The sequence below is a fragment of the Podarcis melisellensis genome, assembly GCF_964234715.1.
Source record: "Podarcis melisellensis genome assembly, chromosome: 8".
NCBI classification, from domain to species: Eukaryota; Metazoa; Chordata; class Lepidosauria; order Squamata; family Lacertidae; genus Podarcis; species Podarcis melisellensis.
Window position 1 is genome coordinate 79,312,712 of NC_138540.1, and position 20,749 is coordinate 79,333,460.

General features: G+C 45.7%; 1 protein-coding gene across 1 annotated transcript; it reads left to right on the plus strand.

The window, feature by feature from the left end:
• Nucleotides 1-1,923: 1,923 nt before the first annotated feature.
• LOC309376169 (phospholipase A2 inhibitor and Ly6/PLAUR domain-containing protein-like) lies at nucleotides 1,924-20,749 on the plus strand. The gene is made up of 5 exons (XM_081922404.1): nucleotides 1,924-2,104; nucleotides 3,613-3,735; nucleotides 10,578-10,730; nucleotides 19,401-19,547; nucleotides 20,432-20,749. Exons 1-5 carry the CDS (start codon nucleotides 2,053-2,055, stop codon nucleotides 20,587-20,589), a joined length of 633 nt encoding a protein of 210 aa, XP_081778530.1. The 5' UTR covers nucleotides 1,924-2,052; the 3' UTR covers nucleotides 20,590-20,749.

Genomic DNA, 20,749 nt, shown 5'->3' on the forward strand with positions numbered 1-20,749 from the left:
TCCGTAGAATTCTCCAGATGTATAACCTTTGTCAGTGGAGGCGGGGGGGGGGTCAGTCCAGCTAATTAGATCTGCGGCCAGGGGAGTTGGAGTCGTGGCAATTGGCGGACCCTCAGACTTGTCTGCTTTCTTTTTGAACAAGCAGTTTGGTAAGAGGGGGCAGATCTTGGTATTGGTAAAGACTCTTGTAGCAAGGATTCCATAGTTAATTAGAAGGCTTTTTGGGGACATAATAAGTACAGGGAGCTTTTTGGTTTTAAAGGAGAGCAGCACTCTCTGCCTCTGAGGTCTGCTGCTAATATGGTCAGTATGCTTCAGGTCAATAGAGCTAGGGATTACCCCCAGGAGCTCCGCTAGGTGTCTCCTTATATCACTCTTATAATGCCAGTTTATCACCTTGCCTCTAAAGGGGCAAACTGTTAAGCAGATTTTGGTAGCTTGCAGCAGCAGTTTGTAAGGAGGTGCATAGTGTTGTTCCTTCTTATTTTTCTCACTTTGCTCACTTTTCTGATTGCCAGCAACTTGAGAAATTATACAGGAGGTGTGAGGTAAAATGGGTGCCCTGGACATTTGTATGGGTTTCCTCTCAGGTGGTACATCAGGGGAACTGTCTTTACCTGTTAGGGATACAAGCGAGATAATCTTCTCCAAGGATCCTCGGATGTCTTTTATGTATTTAAAGATATAGTCCACTGTTTTAGCAACTAGGTCTAGAGTAGTCAAGTGTTCAAATAGTATCTCATCAATGCAACTTTCACGGGCTCTAGTGCAGTCATACAAGTGGATACCAGTATTATTGTTGCTTGAAGGTTTAATAGGCAGGTTATCAAAAGGTTCTTTCGAAATGGTTTCCTCGTTATTCATCTCTGCTAGCAGTGTGAAAGAGTTTGAAACCGGAATATTAAAAATACCCTTTGTACTTTCAGATTCACTAATTTTTGTTTGTTTAGCAAGAGGCAGGCATCTCAGTTCCTCTGTGTCGTCTAAATCTCTGGAATCTCTGGTACGTTTCCCAGTTCCTCTCCCACAAGCAGGGCTGTATAATTGCTTAGTCATTTCTCTCTTCATGCAGCCGCCCCAAGTTTCAGGGTCAATGGTTGTTTCCGCGATAGAAAGAGGCGCCCTCCTACCTACTAAAGGTAAAGGTAAAGGTACCCCTGCCCGTACGGGCCAGTCTTGACAGACTCTGGGGTTGTGCGCCCATCTCACTTAAGAGGCCAGGGGCCAGCGCTGTCCGGAGACACTTCCGGGTCACATGGCCAGTGTGACATCGCTGCTCTGGCGAGCCAGAGCTGCACACGGAAACGCCGTTTACCTTCCCGCTGGTAAGCGGTCCCTATTTATCTACTTGCACCCGGAGGTGCTTTCGAACTGCTAGGTTGGCAGGCGCTGGGACCGAGCAGCGGGAGCGCACCCCGCAGCAGGGATTCGAACCGCTGACCTTTCGATCAGCAAGTCCTAGGCGCTGAGGCTTTAACCCACAGCGCCACCTGTGTCCCTCCTCCTACTTACTAGTTAACACTAAAACTAAAAACTAAAAACTAAGGTTAAAAGTTAATAGGTTTCTATACTCATTACAACAAATTTGAAAGATAAAAGCTAAAAAATAAGTCAGAGAGCTCACACTCATTTTATTACTGTACCACAAGGGAAACTGTGGACAGACATTTGTCCCCCTTTCAAAAAAGTTCATGCTGTCAGAGAAAATGCCTTGGCTTCCAGAAACCTAATCCAATTTCAGTGCTGTAACCTGATGGGACTCGTTTCCCCACATCCAGGACGCTGGCACAGATTAGGAGGGATGTGTCCTTGCAGGTATTGGAAGGGGGAAGAAATTTAATTGGTTTTCAAATCTGTGCTTTAAATTATAGAATAGCATGATTAGACTTCTAAAAATTTGGGACACTGTCCTGAACCCATTGTTCCTGGGTGCTGCCAAAGTGTTTCTTGTAATCGCCTATAAATTCCTCCAACTAAGCCTCTTCATGCATCAGTTCCTTGCTCAGCCCAGTGCTGTTCTCAAACGCCTTCCTGGCTCTTCAGCTCTCTAGAATGATGAAGACACTCCTGATCTCCTGCCTCCTCTTGACCCTTCTGAATCCAGGTGAGCAGAACCACAACTGCTGTGCTGATCATTTCCAGGAAGGAACTAAGTGGGGGGTCAGCCATTAAAGCAGGAGAAGAAAGGAACAAGGACTTGTGGTTCCTTTGAAAGGGAGCGGAATAAAGCATATGGTCAAGCTACAAGGGATCCTCAATCATAGATAGTTTCTTCCCAATGTTTATATTTGTTTTATTTAACCAAATACATACTGAGAGGTGTAGTATCCCCAAGTCCATTGGGGGAGCAATGGGGGCAGTCGCCCACTCTTGGATAAACCAGAACCCTAGGTTTCATCTACAACAAAGAGTATGTTTCTTGAACTTTTTTCCTGTTTGCTTGCCTCATCGTCCACTCAAATTCTGCCCCTTCCTCCTGAAACTTTGTTCTCAATATTAAATCTTTATTTTACCAAATGCATACAGAGGTGTGGCATCCCCAAGTACATTGGGGGAGCAAAAGAGGCACTAGTTCAGTCTTCAATAAACCAGAGTCCTATCTCAAATTTAAAGCAGTGGTGTCCAAACTTTTTTCAAAGAGGGCCAGATTTGATGAAGAGAAAAGCTGTGGGGGCCGACCAAAGTTTTTGAGCATTTTTTAGGACTGAAGTTGCAAAAGAGGCACTAGTTCTCTCTTCAATAAACCAGAATCCTAGCTTAAATTTAAAGCAGTGGTGTCCAAACCTTTTTCAAAGAGAGCCAGATCTGATGAAGAGAAAAGCCGTGGGGGACAACCAAAGGGCCAACCAAAGTTTTTGAGCATTTTTTAGGACTGAAGTTGTTGAGGTTTTTTCAGGATTTTACCCCAGGAAAATAAACTGCCACAGGGACCGGATTAAACTGACCAGTGGGCCCCTGAAATAGACTTTGGCCATGCCTGATTTAAAGCAAAGAGTAAGTTGCTTACATTTGTAGAAACGTATGATAGGATAGCACACAATCTATAGGCACAATTCTTCTCATATTTCAGAGTGGAATTATCGTGCCCCCCCCCCATGAAATCTTTTAGTTGGCTGGTGTTACACAGGACCCCAATCTCTGAGTGGAGTCAGGTTCCAGGGGTAACAGATGTGCTTACCAGAGTCTGTCATGTTTGCTGGTGCTGATGGGAGTTGTAGTACAACAACTTCGGGAGGGTTAAAGGTTACCCCACACCTTCTCTACTGGTCCTCTCCCTTAGACTGCAGGAGTCATCTTCAACAATCATTCTCTGGTCTATGCAAGGCCCACCCCCATTCACAGATTTTAAGAACTACAGAAGGAATATATACTAGTTTGCAGAAACTAGTAGTCACGTAGTGCCTCCAATGTTGCAGAAAAAATATATCAATTGCGAATGGTAAACATGAATTTATCCAGTCCGCTTTTGAAGCTATCAAATTTGGTGGCCTTTGCTACCTCTCGTAAGATGGAGTTTGTAGCAGAAAGTGTTGTGTTCATGTACCTTGACGCAGACCTATTCTTCCTACACAGTTACTAAAGTTTTCTAAACCCATTTTTCCCTGTCTGCAGTGGCATCTCTGACATGTGAGGCTTGTTTCGGTCAAGGAAAAGATTGCAAAAATGCCACCACTGAGGAGTGTGACGAGTCCAGTGACCAGTCCTGCATGTCTTCCCTTGGAGTTGGCAAACTGTGTAAGTGAGAAGAACTTTCAACCTCTTTGATCACCAAAACGTAAACCCCCTGACTCACTTTCTAAGGCCATATCTTAGCCACAAACCACTGAAAAAGACTTTTCATAAAGAAGTGTTGTAGGTTCTGCATTGCCTGTAGGAGCAGGGAAGAAATCCAAGTCAGTTCATATTTAAAGGTGTGTTTACTCAATTGGCAGAGCAAAACAAAGCCCTCCTTCAGAATCTGCACTTCTCCCATTTTTGCAATTCAGTTGTCCAGCCATGTAATCAATATACAAATGCACATACTAGGGTAAAGTGTGCATATAAGAACCTACAACAAAATCAAGCAACAGTCACCTAATTCATAAGAAGAGCTAAAAATAAAGATAGAAAAGATGGATATCAGTAACAGCAACAAAACAAGCCAAACAATACCCCAACCCAAGTGTCGGTTCAGCAGCCTCAGCTTTTGTAGTTGGAGTCAGTCTATCAGGTTCCCATCTCCCAGGCCAAGTGAAAAATGACCCGCAAGGCAGAGAGCTAGTCCGCCAGGATTCACAGCCAATATGGTCAACAAACATCCCCCCACCCCCATGGGGGAAAACATGACTACTTAAATCAGTATGACCCTGCAGATAGGGCCTAAGAGTGAAAATAACATTCACACTAAATGTTGATGGTGGGGATGAGGAGTTGGAAACTGATATGAAAATGTGGAGAAATGAATTTAAAATAAGAAACCAAGAGAAACTGACACTGACATATTGCCCCTTCCTAATTGTCTGTGGTACATGCTCCCTTTATGAGCTCCAGCATCAACTCTCATTGGTCCAGTTACAGGGAGGATTTGATTTAAATCACAATTTAAAACACTAGTCAGTAAAACTTAATTTAAAACATTTTTTTACATAAAGACTCATTCTTGCTGGTGTAATCTTAATATTTACAACTAGATGAAGGTTTTGTTTTTGGAATAATAAATTTTCAGAGTAGTTTTTAAAGTTATATCAAAAATTACTGATTTGGTTATACTATTAGAAAAACATTGACAAATAATTATTTTTAAAAATTAGGTTTAATAAATTAACTGTTTATATTTGGACTTCTTTTCTGCTGTATTTTATTGGAAGGATAAAAAATAATCATTTCATTAATAATAATTTAAATAATTTATTTAACTAAAACAATAACATTATAGCATATGCATCCATGTTTGTTAACTGATGTGATTAAACGATTTTTTAAGAAAAAACTTAGAGGGAGTTATAGCACACATGAAAAGCTTAAAACAAATCCTTATTTCCCGATGAGGATAGTCTTTGGACTATAATATAACTTAAATAGAAAACTGTCTTGGGGGGGATCCTTCAAAAGCATTTTTTCAAAAAATACAATTTAAATTTAAATAAAAAAATCTAATTAAAATTTAAAAATCTGATTATTTTGATTTTTTAAATTGAATTTTATCTACTCTGTGGATACCTTTATCCACTCTGGATACCTGAGGAAAACCATGAAATGTTTCCCACCCCACAGAAATGGAAGAAAGGGTGACTGAAGATTAGCCCTGGGCGATTTATTGACATATCCCCCCAGGACCGGTATGAGGGGCAGACCGTGATGACAGATTCACTCAGCAGTAAATCGGTGGGGGAAACCCTGTTAGGATTCAGAACTTAACTGGTTAAGTGTTCTGAGGAGTGTGTCACCTTCTGACGTCAGCTTTAGAAGCTGGGAGGAGCAAATTCTTCCCTCTGTGTCTTTGAGGGAGACGGACGCAGGTTTGTAATGGCTGCCATGGCTGAAAGAAGCCCAGGACTGTTTACCTGAGAAATGTCTCAATAAAGAACTGTTTAATTGGACTCACAAACTGCTTGATGTGTTTGTGTTTGCCCGGAGAACGGAAGCGGCAGTAGCGGCAGTCTTTCACCGCTGTGTTTACTCTGCTAGGGCGTGACTGAAGAGATAGCAGAGTTGCGCAGAAGGAAGTGTGCTGGACGCTATTAATGACTGATTGGGATCGTAAACCAATCAGCGAGGTCACGCCTAATCAATATTCGCATAGGTTATGGCGGCCTAATCACCGCTCGTAAAGCTGTCGCTGGAGGCTGCCGGAATGCTTTAAAGTCAGCGTTCTGAGGCAGAGGAGCTGCCGGAGGCAAGCAGCTGGTTGAAAGACGCAAAGGTTTGCCTGATGCTGAGACGCAGAGCTGCTGAGAGAGCAAAGAGAAGCTAAGAGCAGCTGGGAATCGTTTCTCCACGGAAGGGAGAGCCGGAAGAAGCTGGTGCTGAGTGATGACAGCTTAGGGGCCCCTTGGGAGAACGGGAGAACATGGCAGAAGGCCATGATTCATTTGCCCCACCCTTCGAAAAATTAAACGGCCAAAATTGGCAAGAATGGTCCCGGAGACTGAAAGCTTGGCTGGTGGCTAAGGGGCTGTGGGAGGCTGTACAGGCGCCCCCACTTCCCACACCAGGGCCTGCAGCTACACAGGCTGATATCCAAAATGCCCACGCTTCTCAGCGGAGAAATCAAAGAGCCCTGGGAGCTATTGTGCTTAGCTTGGATGGCTCACAGCTGCCTTTGGTTGAGGATACTGAGAACGCGTGTGATGCTTATCAGGCGCTGCAGAGGGTGCATCACAGAACCACTGCTGGGGCAAAGATCCACACCACCAGACACTTGTTTGAGATGAAGTTACGCCCTGGGGATAGCATCAGGAAGCATGTGACTGATATGATAGCTATGTTTAACCAGCTGAGACTGTTACAAGTCGACTTTTCAGAGGAGCTGAAGGTGTACATTCTGCTCAGCTCTCTGGACAAGAGTTATGACAATCTGTGTCTAACTCTGGAATCGATGGATCCCCAGAATTTGACTCTGAATTACGTGGTGGGACGTTTACAGGATGAAGAACAACGACGCCAGAAAGAGTGCAAAGCTGGCACCGGGAGCTCTGGGTGTAAGGGCGGAGCCAGGCCAGCGGAATGCACGGTCCAGGCTTTGTCTGTTCGTCGTTGCTACATCTGTAATTCGACGGAGCATTTGCGTCGAGGCTGCCCCCACCGGAGCAGAGAGCCAAGGCAGGATGTTACCAAGGACACTTCCCATGGGAACCAGCCGGGTTTCCATGGCAACCAGCCTGGCCAGGCAGGCAGGCGTGGAGGTGGACGTGCCAAACAGTTTGAGAACAGCTGTGTGAGAAACTCTGAGCTGAGCTTTGTGATTGACTCAGCAGCTAACCGCAACATGGTTCCAGAGACCCCTGCAGTCGAGATGTGGAATTGCAAGGCAGTTCCAGATGGACAAATGGACAAAAGGCAAAAATAACTAATGTTGCTAATGCCTATATTTCTGTTTTGCAGGAACAGGTGGAGTTTTACGTCGTTCCAGGGGTGCATCAATGTTTGTTATGTGTCCCTTATTTGTTAAAAAAGGGGTTCAAGGTTTGTTTTGAAAATGCTGTCTGCACAATCTCCAAAGGGGAGAGGATACTTGCCAAGGTTAAGAAGGGGCAGAATGATCTTTTCATTCTTAAAACGTCTCTTGGGGGTGAGGGGAAGGTTGAGAAAGCACAGGCCCTGCGTGCTACAATTCCCGATCATGTTACATGTGCTTGTGTATGGCATCAGAGAACAATTCATGGTTCGGTAGAAGACTTGCAGACTCTACCTGAGGTTGCCAAGGGGTGTAAGATTAAAAATTGTGGAAGTTAATTGTGACACTTGCAGACAGGGAAAGGTAAAAGGGTGCAGTTACCCAAAGGTGGAGAGGGTAACCACTAAACCTTTTGAGCTGGTACACATAGATCTGTTCGGTCCTGTCAAGGAACAGAGTCTGGGAGGGGCCAGGTTTCTGCTAACGATACAGGACAGTTTTTCGCAGAACACCTGGACTCACGGTCTCAAATCCAGGGAGGATGCAGCACAGCTGATCAGAAGCTGGATTGAGGAGGTGGAACTAAGGTTCTCCACCAGGGTGCAAGCGGTCACAAGTGACAGACACGCTGCGTTTACTGGTTCTGCTTTGCAGAAGTTCTTTCACAAGAAAGGGATACATCACACAGTGACATCTTCCCAGCAGAGGGGGGTGGCAGAGCTTAGGAGTGAAGCTCTGGTTAAGGCTGCACAGGTGATGCTGACAGATGCTGGGTTACCTCCTAAGTTTTGGCTGGAGGCAACCAGATGCGTGTGCTTCACCTGGAATCGTACCTACAATTCACTGGTAGGTGACACACCTTACTTCATGTTGCATGGCAGGAAACCCCAGGTCCATTTTCTGCGTACGTTTGGTTCATCTGCAGTTGTGCCGGTGCCTAAGGCTTTGCAAGGGCCAGATGGAGCCAAGTTCCAGAAAATGATCTTCTGTGGGTATGAGCCAGCAGCTCGTGCATGGAGGTTTGCATACCCGTCAGGTGATCAGAGTAAAGTGCTGATCAGTAAACACGCTGAGTTCTGTGAGCAGGATGAAAGGCCAAAGATTCCTGCACAGCGTGATGTTCTTTCAGAATGTCTCTCTGATCCAGAGGACAGTTCTGAAGAGGAGGAAAGAGAGGCTGAGTCTGCTGATGACGACCAGGTCACTGACCAGGGTCAAGAGCAGGATGGGGCATCTCCACAAGTTGTTAAAAGAGAGCCCAAGAGTGAGCCCAGTTCTCCTGTGAGTGTAATGGGGAGGATTCGAAGACGCTTTAAGTCAGAGGGGGAATCCCGTGATGCTGAGGACACACCTGATGACAGTGAGTCAGGGGAAACTCCTGAGTTTGTGCCCAGGCGGTCCAGTCGCACAACGAAGGGTATTCCACCTGAGAGGTACCAGGCCACAGGTGCATGGGTAAGTTTTGCACAGTGCGATTCTGAGAGTTGTGAGGTTGTTCCACAGATGCCTGACAGGAATGCCAGGAGAGGGCGCAAGGCATTGGGGGAGGATGTTTCACAGGTCTTGTCAGAAAGGGACGCAAGAGGGGGTGTTAGGATTCAGAACTTAACTGGTTAAGTGTTCTGAGGAGTGCGTCACCTTCTGACGTCAGCTTTAGAAGCTGGGAGGAGCAAATTCTTCCCTCTGTGTCTTTGAGGGAGACGGACGCAGGTTTGTAATGGCTGCCATGGCTGAAAGAAGCCCAGGACTGTTTACCTGAGAAATGTCTCAATAAAGAACTGTTTAATTGGACTCACAAACTGCTTGATGTGTTTGTGTTTGCCCGGAGAACGGAAGCGGCAGTAGCGGCAGTCTTTCACCGCTGTGTTTACTCTGCTAGGGCGTGACTGAAGAGATAGCAGAGTTGCGCAGAAGGAAGTGTGCTGGACGCTATTAATGACTGATTGGGATCGTAAACCAATCAGCGAGGTCACGCCTAATCAATATTCGCATAAACCCTGCCTATTCTGAGTCCCTCTGCCTCCAGCACCCAGCATGCTGAGGAAAAACAAAACAAGCTGCAGCCTGGAGCTGGAGGCAGAGGGACTCAGGAGGGGTGGTAGTTTCATCAACGATGTGAAATCATCATCGTGGTCTGTCCCATATACTTGCACTGGGAGAAAAAAGCTGCATGGACAAGGCTTATACATCTTGTTCCTCCCTCCCTCCCTCCTTAAACTGCTTGGGTTAAGAGCACACTGCTGCCCTCGCCTCAGCCAAGCAATTTTGCAAAAACCACAAATGACCACTGGCTCACATGAGCCAGTAGTGGGGCGGGGACTCAGTTAAAGTGCTCTCCCTCCCCAGCTGCAAGAGCCTGGGTGGAGTGCAGGCTCCAGGCAGAGACAGCCTTGGCTGTCACCTGGTGCCGTTTTCAACGCAGGAGGAAAGACAGAGCCCACTCTGCCAATCAAAGGCAGCCAGGCACTGCAGGCAGCCCTGCAAGGCACAGGTAGGGTGGCTTTGAATCCTGCGCTTTGCGAATGACCACCCCACAAGGAAAGAGGCAGTGTGCCTGCACGGGCACCAGCGAGGCGGAGGGAGCCTCAGAAAGAAGCTCTGAGGTGGTATTTGCTAAAATGTATAGAACTTAAGATAAGGTATTTTGGAACTGTAAGGAGAAGGAAGGGAATTTCTTTCAAATGTGGTGGACGTGTTCTAAGATTAAAGTCTACTGAGATATGTTATATAAAATACTTTTATTAAAAAAACCAGAGGCTTTTTTATTAGCGATCATAGGTGAAGAAATTCCCCCCAAAAAGACATAAATATATTTATGTATGCTACCATGGAAGAAAGGATACGTTTAGCCCAGAAATGGAAGCAGTAGGAACTTCCAACATTGGAAGAATGCCAGACAAAGATGATTGAATACGCTGAGCCGTCGAGACTGATGGGGGAAATCTGAAACCAGCAAGATGAACTGTTTGAAAAGGACAGGTTATGATTTGATACCTGTTACTAAATATTAGAAGTAAGTCTTTTAAGTATGGAGATAAAGTAAATAGGGTGATTTAGAAATGCAAAATAAAAGTGATTGCATATGGAAGTCAGGGAGGGGGATAGGAGGAAGTCAGAGCTCAATTTGAGCAAAGATATATGTGATGAAGAAATTTTATTTGGTTGTTATAAAGGAAAAAAGAAATTTTAATAAACATTATATTGAAAATAAAAAGGAAGGAGCTCCAAGGTCCCTGCCATGAACAACAGGGACATGGGGTGGCTCAAATGGGGGAGAGGAACTGATGAGGAGGTGGCAGATCTTGCCTCCAAGGATCACACCACAGCTTCAAAGGCAGCAGCATCAGGCAATGCTTTTCTTGATGGTCAGATCCCCTGCCCCTCTGGATCCTGCCACATAAGGTGATCATCAACCCTTGCCTCATGGGTGGACCAGCCCTATCCCCAGGTCTAGTTATTTCCTTTTCCAATTCTTTTCTAGCACTTTTGGGGTCAACAATGGTTTTCAAGTCCTGCATCAAGACAGAGTTGTGTGCTGTAGGCTATGGCAGTGCCTCCATAACCTCATCACTGTACATCCAGAGCAAGGCCTCCTGCTGCAAGACAGATATGTGCAACAGCGGACCTCCCGAAAGTAAGTATCATCGTCAGGAAATATGGTCTCACAAAACTTAAGTAATGAGAGAGATCAAAGAAAGACAAACAAGTTTTTGGCAGTATCCTGATCTCAGTGACTGGCTAGACAAGGAGGAGTGGTGGCAGCCAGTTGCTCCAGGAGGTGCCTGAGGGTGACACTAGGAAAGATTTCAAACCTGATTCAGACTGGTGGGACAGGGAGGAGCCACTGACAGAGGGAACCAGCAGGGAAGCATTGGAGCCATAGTATGGGGGTGGCGGGAACTAATAGAACAAAACCCAAAATATCAATAAGCAAAAATTACAAGGGAGCGTCACAGTTTTACCTTAGTCCTAGACACACCCCTCCCATAATGCTACTCACAGTTCCTCTCCTGCAGCAGCTTCTGGTATTTACATCCTATGCTTTCCTCCAAAAAGCTTGAGCTCCCGCTCACCATTTTAGCCTCAAAACATCCTGTGAAATAGGTTAGGCTGAGAGATGGTTCCTGGTCCCAAGCCACTCAGCAAGTGTCATGGCTACATTGAAATTTGAACCCTGGTCTCCTAGATTCTAGTCCAACTTTCCAACCACTTCACATCACTGGCTCATTGGTCTCCCAGACTTCTAGCCCTGAAACCTAGAGTGACCCATTTTCTTTGATGAATTTGCATTTGTAGAGATATTTTTAGTGGGACAGACTCGTAAGGCAGTATGATTCTTCTTCTTCTTTGGCGATCACTCGTAGCCAAGTTAGATTTTCTTTGATAAACACGGTTTTAACAATGAGTCCGTAAGTGACTGTGGAGGCCAATTCTGGAACCACACGTCCTTCCACAGTGGGGACATTGGTTTCTGGGTGGGAATTGATCACGGTGTGGATATCCAAGCATGCCTTCCTCTTAGCACATTTCTCCGTTACATCCTGAGTTTGTCTTCAAAGCCCATGACACCTTTGGTAAAGGCTGTTCTCCAATTGAAGTGCTCGCAGGCCAGGGTTTCCCAGTTGTCAGTGTTTATACTTCATTTTTAAAGATTTGCCTTGAGACCGTCTTTAAACCACTTTTGCTGACCACCAGCATTATGCTCTCCATTTTTAAGTTAATCAGGCATCTGCACAACATGACCAGTCCAACGAAGATGATGTTGAAGAATCATTGCTTCAACACTGGTGATATTTGCTTCTTCCAGTACACTGATATTAGTTTGTGTGTCTTCCCAAGTGATGTGTAAAAAATTTCAGAAGCATACAGTAAGGTTGTTAGTACAATAGCTTTGTAAACAAGCATTTTGGTTTCCCTGTGACACTCTGCACTTCAATCGACAGAAAGCTGCACTCGCAGAGCTCAGGGATGCTGGATTTTGGCATAAGTGTTAGCCCTTGTGGAAAGATAACTGCCTAGGTAGGAGAAGTGATTGACATTTTCCAATGTTACACCATTGAGTTGGATTTGTGGAGCTGCAGAGGGGTTATTTTGTACTTGTTGGTGCAGTACTTGTTTTTTGGGATGTTGAGCGACAGGCCAAACTTTTTGTAATCTTCTGGGAAGATATTTAGGATGGTTTGGAGGTCATCCTGTGAGCGTGCACACACTACGTTGTCATTAGCATACTGAAGCTCTATGATGGAAGTTACTGTAACCTTACTCTTTGCTTTCAGCCTGCTCAGATTGAAGAACTTTCCATCTGTTAAATATATGATTTCTACTCCGGTGGGGAGTTTCCCTTCGACAATGATAATTGTCAGATCATTTGTAGGATCATGGCAATGAAAAAAATAAATAGAGTTGGGGCAATAACACAACCCTCTTTAACCCCTGATCCCACTGTGAATGGTTCACTTTGAAAGCCATTGTTATCTGCGATTGTTGCTGTCATATCATCATGGACGAGTCGGATGATGTTTACAAATTTATCTGAGCAGCCAATTCTCAGAAGGACAGTCCACAGGGCATTAAGATTTACAGTGTCTAAAGCCTTAGGTCAAAAAACGGCACATACGGGGTTGGTTTTGATCTCTACATTTTTCTGGAAGCTGTTGAGCGGTGAAAATCATGTCCACTGTCCCCCTAAAAGGCCAAAAACCATTTTGGGATTCAGGAACGGTCACCTCGGATATTGTTAAGAGATGGTTTGCTAAGATCCTTGCAAGAATTTTACCACCTGCAACTAATAGAGAGATGCCTCAATAGTTTCTGCAATCAGCTCTGTCACCTTTTTTTTTTAAAAAAAAGATAATTTTGGCATCCGTAAAGTCTGCTGGGATCTCTTCTCTCTCCCAGATTTTTTGATGAGCTTGTGAAGTTGTTGTGTAAGTTCAATTTCACCCACTTTGAAGACTTTGGCAGGTATCCCCTCAGGTCTGCTTGTTTTTTTGTTTTTCATATGGTTAACAGCTGTACACAACTCTCCCAGATTTGGAGATACTGCAAGCTCATCTCTAACTTGTTTTTGCAGAATTTGTGGGAGGACCTCAGCAGCTACGGGGGAGTTGCAGTTAAGGAGATGTCAGTAATGTTCTTTAAAGCAGTGTAATAGCTTCTTTATCTTTTAGAAGTGTGATCCCGTCTGCTGAGCGTAGGGGGAATATGCCATGATTTACGCCCATAGATGGTCTTTGTGACTTTGTTCACAGGCTGCAATAATGGATGGTTTTTGGCTTGGTCCAGTGTTCCTCGATGTTATCAGGGAATTCTGAAAGCAGATGGCCCTTAAGTCATTTGGAAGCAATCCCACTTAACGGGATCTTGAAGGGCTTGGGTGTTCATTTTGCGCCTTGTTTTCCTTCCTTGAAGCCTACGTTAAAGTATAATATTGATAGCCATTGTGGAGCGTATTAGTCAGTGATCTGTCCAGCAGTCGTCGGCACTCGTCATAGCTCAGGTAAGGAGCAGATCACGGTGATCTTTAGCACAGACAATAACATAGTCTAAGACAGCAGCAGACAACCTAAGGACCAAGGGCCGGATGTGGCCCAATCACCTTCTCAATCCGGCCCGTGGACGGTCCAGAAATCAGCGTGTTTTTACATGCTCTGGATCCATTCCAGTCCGGCTTCCGCGCTGGTCATGGGACCGAGACGGCTCTGGTCGCCCTAACAGATGATCTCCGCAGGCAGCTGGATCGAGGCGGGTCGGGGCTACTGATTCTTTTAGATCTGTCAGCAGCCTTCGACATGGTCGATCACGAACTCCTGGACCACCGCCTTGCTGACGTGGAGATCCAGGGCACAGTCCTTCAATGGCTGCGCTCGTTTCTCTCTGGTCGGGGACAGAGGGTGGCGCTCGGGGGGGAATTGCCATCGCGCCACTCCTTGGTGTGTGGAGTGCCTCAGGGTGCGATTCTCTCCCCGATGCTTTTTAACATCTTTATGTGCCCCCTCGCCCAGCTTGTCCGGAGTTTTGGGCTGGGTTGCCATCAGTATGCTGACGACACCCAACTCTATCTGTTGATGGATGGCCATCCTGACTCGGCCCCAGACACACTGGTGAGATGTCTGGAAGCTGTGGCTGGATGGTTACGTGGGAGCCGGTTGAATTTAAATCCTTCGAAGACAGAGGTCCTCTGGCTGGGGCGGGACGATATGGGATTGAGGGGGCAACTCCCATCTCTTGCGGGGGTGCAATTAGTGCCAGCACCGTCCGTTAAGAGTTTGGGTGTAATCTTCAATACCTCCCTCTCTATGGAGGCGCAGATTACAGCTATAACAAAGGCGGCATTTTTTCATCTCCGCCAAGCTAAGCAGTTGGCCCCTTATCTCTCTTGCCCTGACCTAGCCACTGTGATCCATGCGACGGTCACCTCCAGACTGGATTATTGTAACTCGCTCTACGTGTGGCTGCCCTTGAGACTGACCCAGAAACTCCAGCGGGTGCAGAATGCCGCAGCGAGACTCCTTATGGGGTCTTCGCTGCGAGATCACATTCATCCGGTACTATACTAGCTGCACTGGCTCCCGGTGGAGTACAGGATCAGGTTTAAGGTGCTGGTTTTAACCTTTAAAGCCCTATACGGCCTAGGACCCTCGTACCTACGGGACCGCCTCTCCTGGTATGCCCCACAGAGAAACCTACGGTCTGCAAATAATCACATCCTCAAGGTCCCAGGCCTCAGAGAGGTTAGGCTGGCCTCAACTAGAGCCAGGGCCTTCTCCGCTGCGGCTCCAATCTGGTGGAACGCTCTGTCACAAGAGACTAGGGCCCTGCGGGACTTGACATCCTTCCGCAGGGCCTGCAAGACAGAGTTGTTCCACCAGGCCTTTGGTCAGAGCGCAGCCTGACTCCCTCCTCTGGCAACCTGCATAGAATCTTGCTTAATCAGTTGCCATTAATTTGATTTTAATTGATTTTTATAATGAAATATTTTTAGAATGTGCGATTATCTGATTGTTTGATTGTTTTGATTGTTGTTAGCCGCCCTGAGCCCGGCTTCGGCTGGGGAGGGCGGGATATAAATAAAATTTATTATTATTATTATTATTATTATTATTATTATTATTATTATTATGAGTAGAATGTGTCTTTTTATTTAAAATGCATCTCTGGGTTATTTGTATGGCCTGCCTGGTGTTTTGACATGAGCAGAATGTATGCCTTTATTTAAAATGCATCTCTGGGTTATTTGTGGGGCATAGGAATTCGGTCATATTTTTTTTCAAAATTTAGTCTGGCTCACCAAATGGTCTGAGGGATGGTGGACCAGCCCATGGCTGAAAAAGGTTGCTGACCCCTGGTCTAAGAGGTGCCAGAGTGTGTTGGTAGTAACAAGGTTGTGTGCTGCACATATCGTCAAAAGTAAGATTCAGTTCTTGTTTTTTGCCAATTCCTTCTTTCCCAATAGTCCCAGGCCACCGATTGAAATCTCGCCCAACTCCTGCATTAAAATCACCCAGGAGGATGAGTTTATTTTCCTTAGGCATCTCTGATAGAACGGTATCCAGCTGAGAGTAAAAATTTTCTTTAATGTCTTCATCTGCATCCAGTGTTGGTGCATAAGCGCTTATAAGAGTAGCCTGTTGGTTTTTGGTGTGCTTTATTCGAAGAGTTGAGAGTCACTCATTAATGCCGGTAGGGACTTCTGACAGGAGCTTCACAAGATCATTTTTGATAGCGAAGCCTACTCCATGTATCCGAAGTTCTTCTTCAGATAGACCTTTCCAGAAGGAAGTGTAGTCTCCTTTTTCTTCCTTCAGTTGTCCCTTGCCTGCTCTTTGAGTCTCTTGAAGCACTGCAATAGTGATGTTAAAACATTGCAGCTCTCTTGCAATGATGGCAGTTCTGCATTCAGAACACTCACTATCTGTGTTATCTGACAAAGTCTGTATATTCCATGTTCCAAAATTCAATTGTGTTTTACAACAGCTAGGTGGTGACCCCACTGGGGGAGGTCATCCAGTCAGGGGGAAAGGGAGGCAGACTATGTTTAGGGCACCTTTTCTAGCCCCTCCCCCTTTCCAGGGTGAGCAGAGTGGATCCTAAAAAGGGCTGCTCAGTCATGGATACAGCTTCTGAGCTGCTCAACTGCCTCATTCCTTGGGTCAGAGTGACTGAATATGTATCTACCGCCCGTGTGCTGGTTCATGACTAGGGTCTTCCAGATTTCATAATCCTGCCCCCGTTACCATTTGCAGATCGCCAGGGGACTTTTGGAGTTTGAGTTTGGGATGGGTTTTTGGAAGACACCAGTACGTGAATTTGTTTTATGTGTGTAGATCAGTGCATGCTGACCAAGGCACAATCTTTGCATCTGCATCAATATGCAGATAATACCCAGCTCTACCTCTCTTTCAAATCAGAACCAGTGAAGGCGGTGAAGGTCTTGTGTGAGTGCCTGGAGGTGGTTGGAGAATGGATGGTGGCTAATGGATTGAGGTTGAATCCTGACAAGACAGAAGTACTGTTCTTGGGGGACAGGGGGTGGGCAGGTATGGAGGACTCACTGGTCCTGAATCAGGTAACTGTGCCCGTGAAAGATCAGGTGTGCAGCCTGGGAGTCATTTTGGATTCACAGCTGTCCATGGATGCGCAGGTCAATTCTGTATCCAGGGCAGCTGTCTACCAATTCCACCTGGTACGCAGGCTGAGACCCTACCTGCCCGCGGACTGTCTCGCCAGAGTGGTGCATGCTCTAGTTATCTCCCACTTGGACTACAGCATTGGACTACTGCAATGCGCTCTATGTGGGGCTACCTTTGAAGGTGATCCGGAAACTGCAATTAATCCAGAATGTGGCAGCTAGACTGGTGACTTGGAGTGGCCACCGAGACCACATAACACCAATCTTGAAAGACCTACATTGGTTCCCAGGATGTTTCCGAGCACAATTCAAAGTGTTGGTGTTGACCTTTAAAGCCCTAAACGGCTTCGGCCCAGTATACCTGAAGGGGTGTCTCCACCCCCATCGTTCTGCCCGGACGCTGAGGTCCAGCGCCGAGGGCCTTCTGGCGGTTCCCTCAGTGCAAGAAGCAAAGCTACAGGGAACCAGGCAGAGGGCCTTCTCGGTAGTGGCACCCGCCCTGTGGAACGCCCTCCCATCAGATATCAAAGGGATAAACAACTACCTGACATTCAGAAGACATCTTAAGGCAGCCCTGTTCAGGGAAGTTTTTAATGTGTGACATTTTTGTGTATTTTTGGTCTCTGTGGAAGCTGCCCGGAGTGGCTGGGGAAACCCAGCCAGATGGGTGGGGTACAAATAATAAATTATTATTATTATTATTATTATTATTATTATTATTATTATTCACAGAAGGGCTCTGTTCCGATGGCATGAGTAGTCACAATGAACCGGTAGATTCCTATCTGCTGCAGCCCTTATCTGCCTTCACAGCTGTTGTAACATACCGCTAGTTATCATCCACCTGTTCTGCCGTTGAGGACTTTTTGGATCATTCTTTGTCTAGCTCCTTCCCTTTGACCTTACCGCCTTGGGTGACCCTGTTAGGAGTACAGGATTCCTGATGGCTTCGCTCACACGGGTCATAGGAATGTGGAAGCCCACTCACCACAACAAGGTGATGATCCAGCAAGTGAGAAGGCAGTATGATACCTCTGGATTGGCCAGGCCTTCTACAAACGTCCGCAACATGGGCTTCTGCCTTCACCAACAGAACAGTGCTTTCTAAGAGGATATCTGCATTATTTAATAACATAACATAGTAAAAGAAAAACTGCACATAGAACAAAACCAAAAACCATGTATCAATAACAAGATTACTTGAACAACATGCAGCATTCATGAGCAAAAATTACAAGGGAGCTTCACAGTTTTACCTTAGTCCTAGAAACATTCCTTGTGTGATGTTACTCACAGTCCGTCTCCTGCAGCACATTCTGATATTTACATCCCTACTCTTTTGTCCAAAGAGCTTGAGGTGGCATTTCTGGCTCTCCTGCTCACCATTTTAGCCTCAAACACCCATGTGAAATAAGTCAGGCTAAGGGGCAGTGTCTGGCCCCAGGTCACTCAGCAAGTTTCGTGGCTCAAGTACAGATTTGAACTCTGGTCTACTCCCACCCTTGTTCCTGATGTAGATGTTCACATTCCCTTGTTCCTGATAAAACAAAAAAATTCCTTCCAGTAGCACCTTAAACACCAAGTCAGTTCTTGGTATGAGCTTTCGTGTGCATGCACACTTCTTCAGATACACTGAAATAGAAGTTTCCAGACCCTTCTATATAGTGATAAGGTGGGGAGGGGTATTAATATTAATATTAATAATATTAATAATATTAATAATATTAATAATATTAATATAGTGAGAAGGTGGGGAGGGGTATTAATACCCCTCCCCACCTTCTCACTATATAGAAGGATCTGGAAACTTCTATTTCAGTATATCTGAAGAAGTGTGCATGCACACGAAAGCTCATACCAAGAACTGACTTAGTTGGTCTTTAAGGTGCTACTGGAAGGAATTTTTTTTGTTTTGACTATGGCAGACCAACACGGCTACCTATCTGTAACCTTGTTCCTGATGTAGATCTTCACTCACCCCTCCTTTCTTGTTGGGAGGAGGCACCATTTTGTGGTTCGCCTTAGTATTCTCAACACCCTGGTGTATGTTTTTATTGTAAACGCTATAACAACACTAGGACCAAGAATTCTGGGAGTGGTAGTTTCTTAAGGGTGCTGAGAATTAATTGGGAAACCCTGATTCCCCTCACAGAGCTATGGATTAACAAACAAACCCCACACAATAGTTCTTATTAGCTGGCATTTTTCCTTAGGTGAAATCATTATTTTACCAAAACTAAGCACATGTTTTCCCAGAAGTGATTTTGTAAGGATAAAACTACTAAAAGTTTTCTTTCTCTTTCCCGCTCTTGGGAAGAGGGCCATTCTGTAGAATTTTATCATCGTTTGTGTGCATCTGTGGCTGCCATTTTGTCTCTCAGAATGCCCCCCAATGCTGCTCAGTGCTAAGCCCAATTGCTTAAAGTGGTATCCCTTTGCTTGAAATGTATGCTGTGAATGTGGCCCCAGTGAGAAATCTCTTGCACCATGCATTAATGTAGTCCTGGATGAATGGAGCATGGCTGAAGCTTGGAGAAGTGCTGGAAGGTGGTACGCATCCATCTTGGAAGGGGAAGCATAATTCCCACCCCTCACATACAGCAAGTTGTGGTTTGCATCTGCAAAAGAAATACATTGACTAATTGCAATGCTGGTGTGGTGATTGTTTTCCAGTGCCTGAGAGTGAGACGAGGGAGCTCAATGGGCTGAAGTGCCCGAGTTGCTTCTCCATCTTGACAGATGAGTGTGAGGGCAATAAGACCGTCAGCTGCAGAAATGAGGAGGATCAATGCTTCTTCGCTGGGGGTCGCATGAAGTATGGTGAGTCTTGTATGATGGAGTGCAACTAGGGCCCCATCTTTGAGGAAGTATCATGCTACTTTGAGCAGTCATGGCTTCCCCTAAAAGATGCTAGGATACTTTGTTTATTAAAGGTGCTGAAAGTTATTAGGAGATCCACGTTGCCCTCACAGACTGTCTGGGATGGGCAAGAGCCCAAGGAGGAGGGATGTGTGGACAGGGAGGTGGGAGGAGGAGGAGAATACAGGGAAGGGCTAGTGATTTCTGCAGTTCTTGCCTGGAACCCTGCACCAGTTTATTCCATTTTTTTCCCCAGCAACACCTTAAAAGCCTATTCAGATAGGGACATGCTCTATTCCCTTTTGCTGTTTTAATGGTTTTAACTGCTTTTATTGCTAATGTAAATATTTCTTGTAAACCCCTAGCAGTTTTTACTGCAATCAAGCGGAATATAGTTTTTGTTAAATAAAAATACATCTTAAAATTTGCACGTTAAATTGGAGGGGGCAGGATGGAGACCCACAGGCCCAGGAGCCGAAGGCACTCCTCTGGGACTCTCTCTCTCTGGCCCTTTGGATCCTCCTTAGCCACACCTCCTCTCCCTAGGCCACACCCCTCACAAGCCCCATTTCATACCCTACCTGTATGCTTTGGCCTGGCTGGATTGTTGCCCCTGAAGTCTTGGTTACCTGGATGGAGGACGGGGGGGGGGGCGTTGAATGTATGTATAAAATAGCCTGCCATGTAAAGGTGAATTTTACATATGTTTCCATTGGCCAGTGGACCTCCCATAAGGTCACCCAGACTGGAAAACAGCTCTTGGTCTGAAAAAAGTTGCCCACTGTTTTGTTTAAGGGGGAGGGTTTTGGATTTCAAAAATATGTGTGTGCTTTTTTTCCCAACAGGGGGAAGCAGCCTGATTGGTGCTCTCCGAGGCTGTGCAACAGCTAGTATGTGTGACTACGGTCAGGAGATGCTGGTGTCTTATCTTACATCACTGGGATGTGAGGTCACTCAATTTGAGTGCACTGACGCAATGGACGAGGATGCCAATGAGCTGTAGGTGAGGGAAGGCAAACCTCCACCGCCCAGAAGAACCCACCATTTATGGAAATTGGCAGCCTAGTGGTTGAAGCAGGGGTGGTCTCAGCCTGAGGACTCCCAGGCTTTCTTTCCAGAAGTCTAGAAGCTCCTCCTCAAAGACAGGCTGTATTTGACTTTCA

Excerpts from the sequence above, each read along its gene's own strand:
- LOC309376169 (XM_081922404.1), top strand. The coding sequence starts at position 2,053 with ATGATGAAGACACTCCTGATCTCCTGCCTCCTCTTGACCCTTCTGAAT. Across the intron at positions 3,736-10,577 it reads CCTTGGAGTTGGCAAACTGT|CACTTTTGGGGTCAACAATG; the intron begins GTAAGTGAGAAG and ends ATTCTTTTCTAG. Across the intron at positions 10,731-19,400 it reads CAACAGCGGACCTCCCGAAA|TGCCTGAGAGTGAGACGAGG; the intron begins GTAAGTATCATC and ends ATTGTTTTCCAG.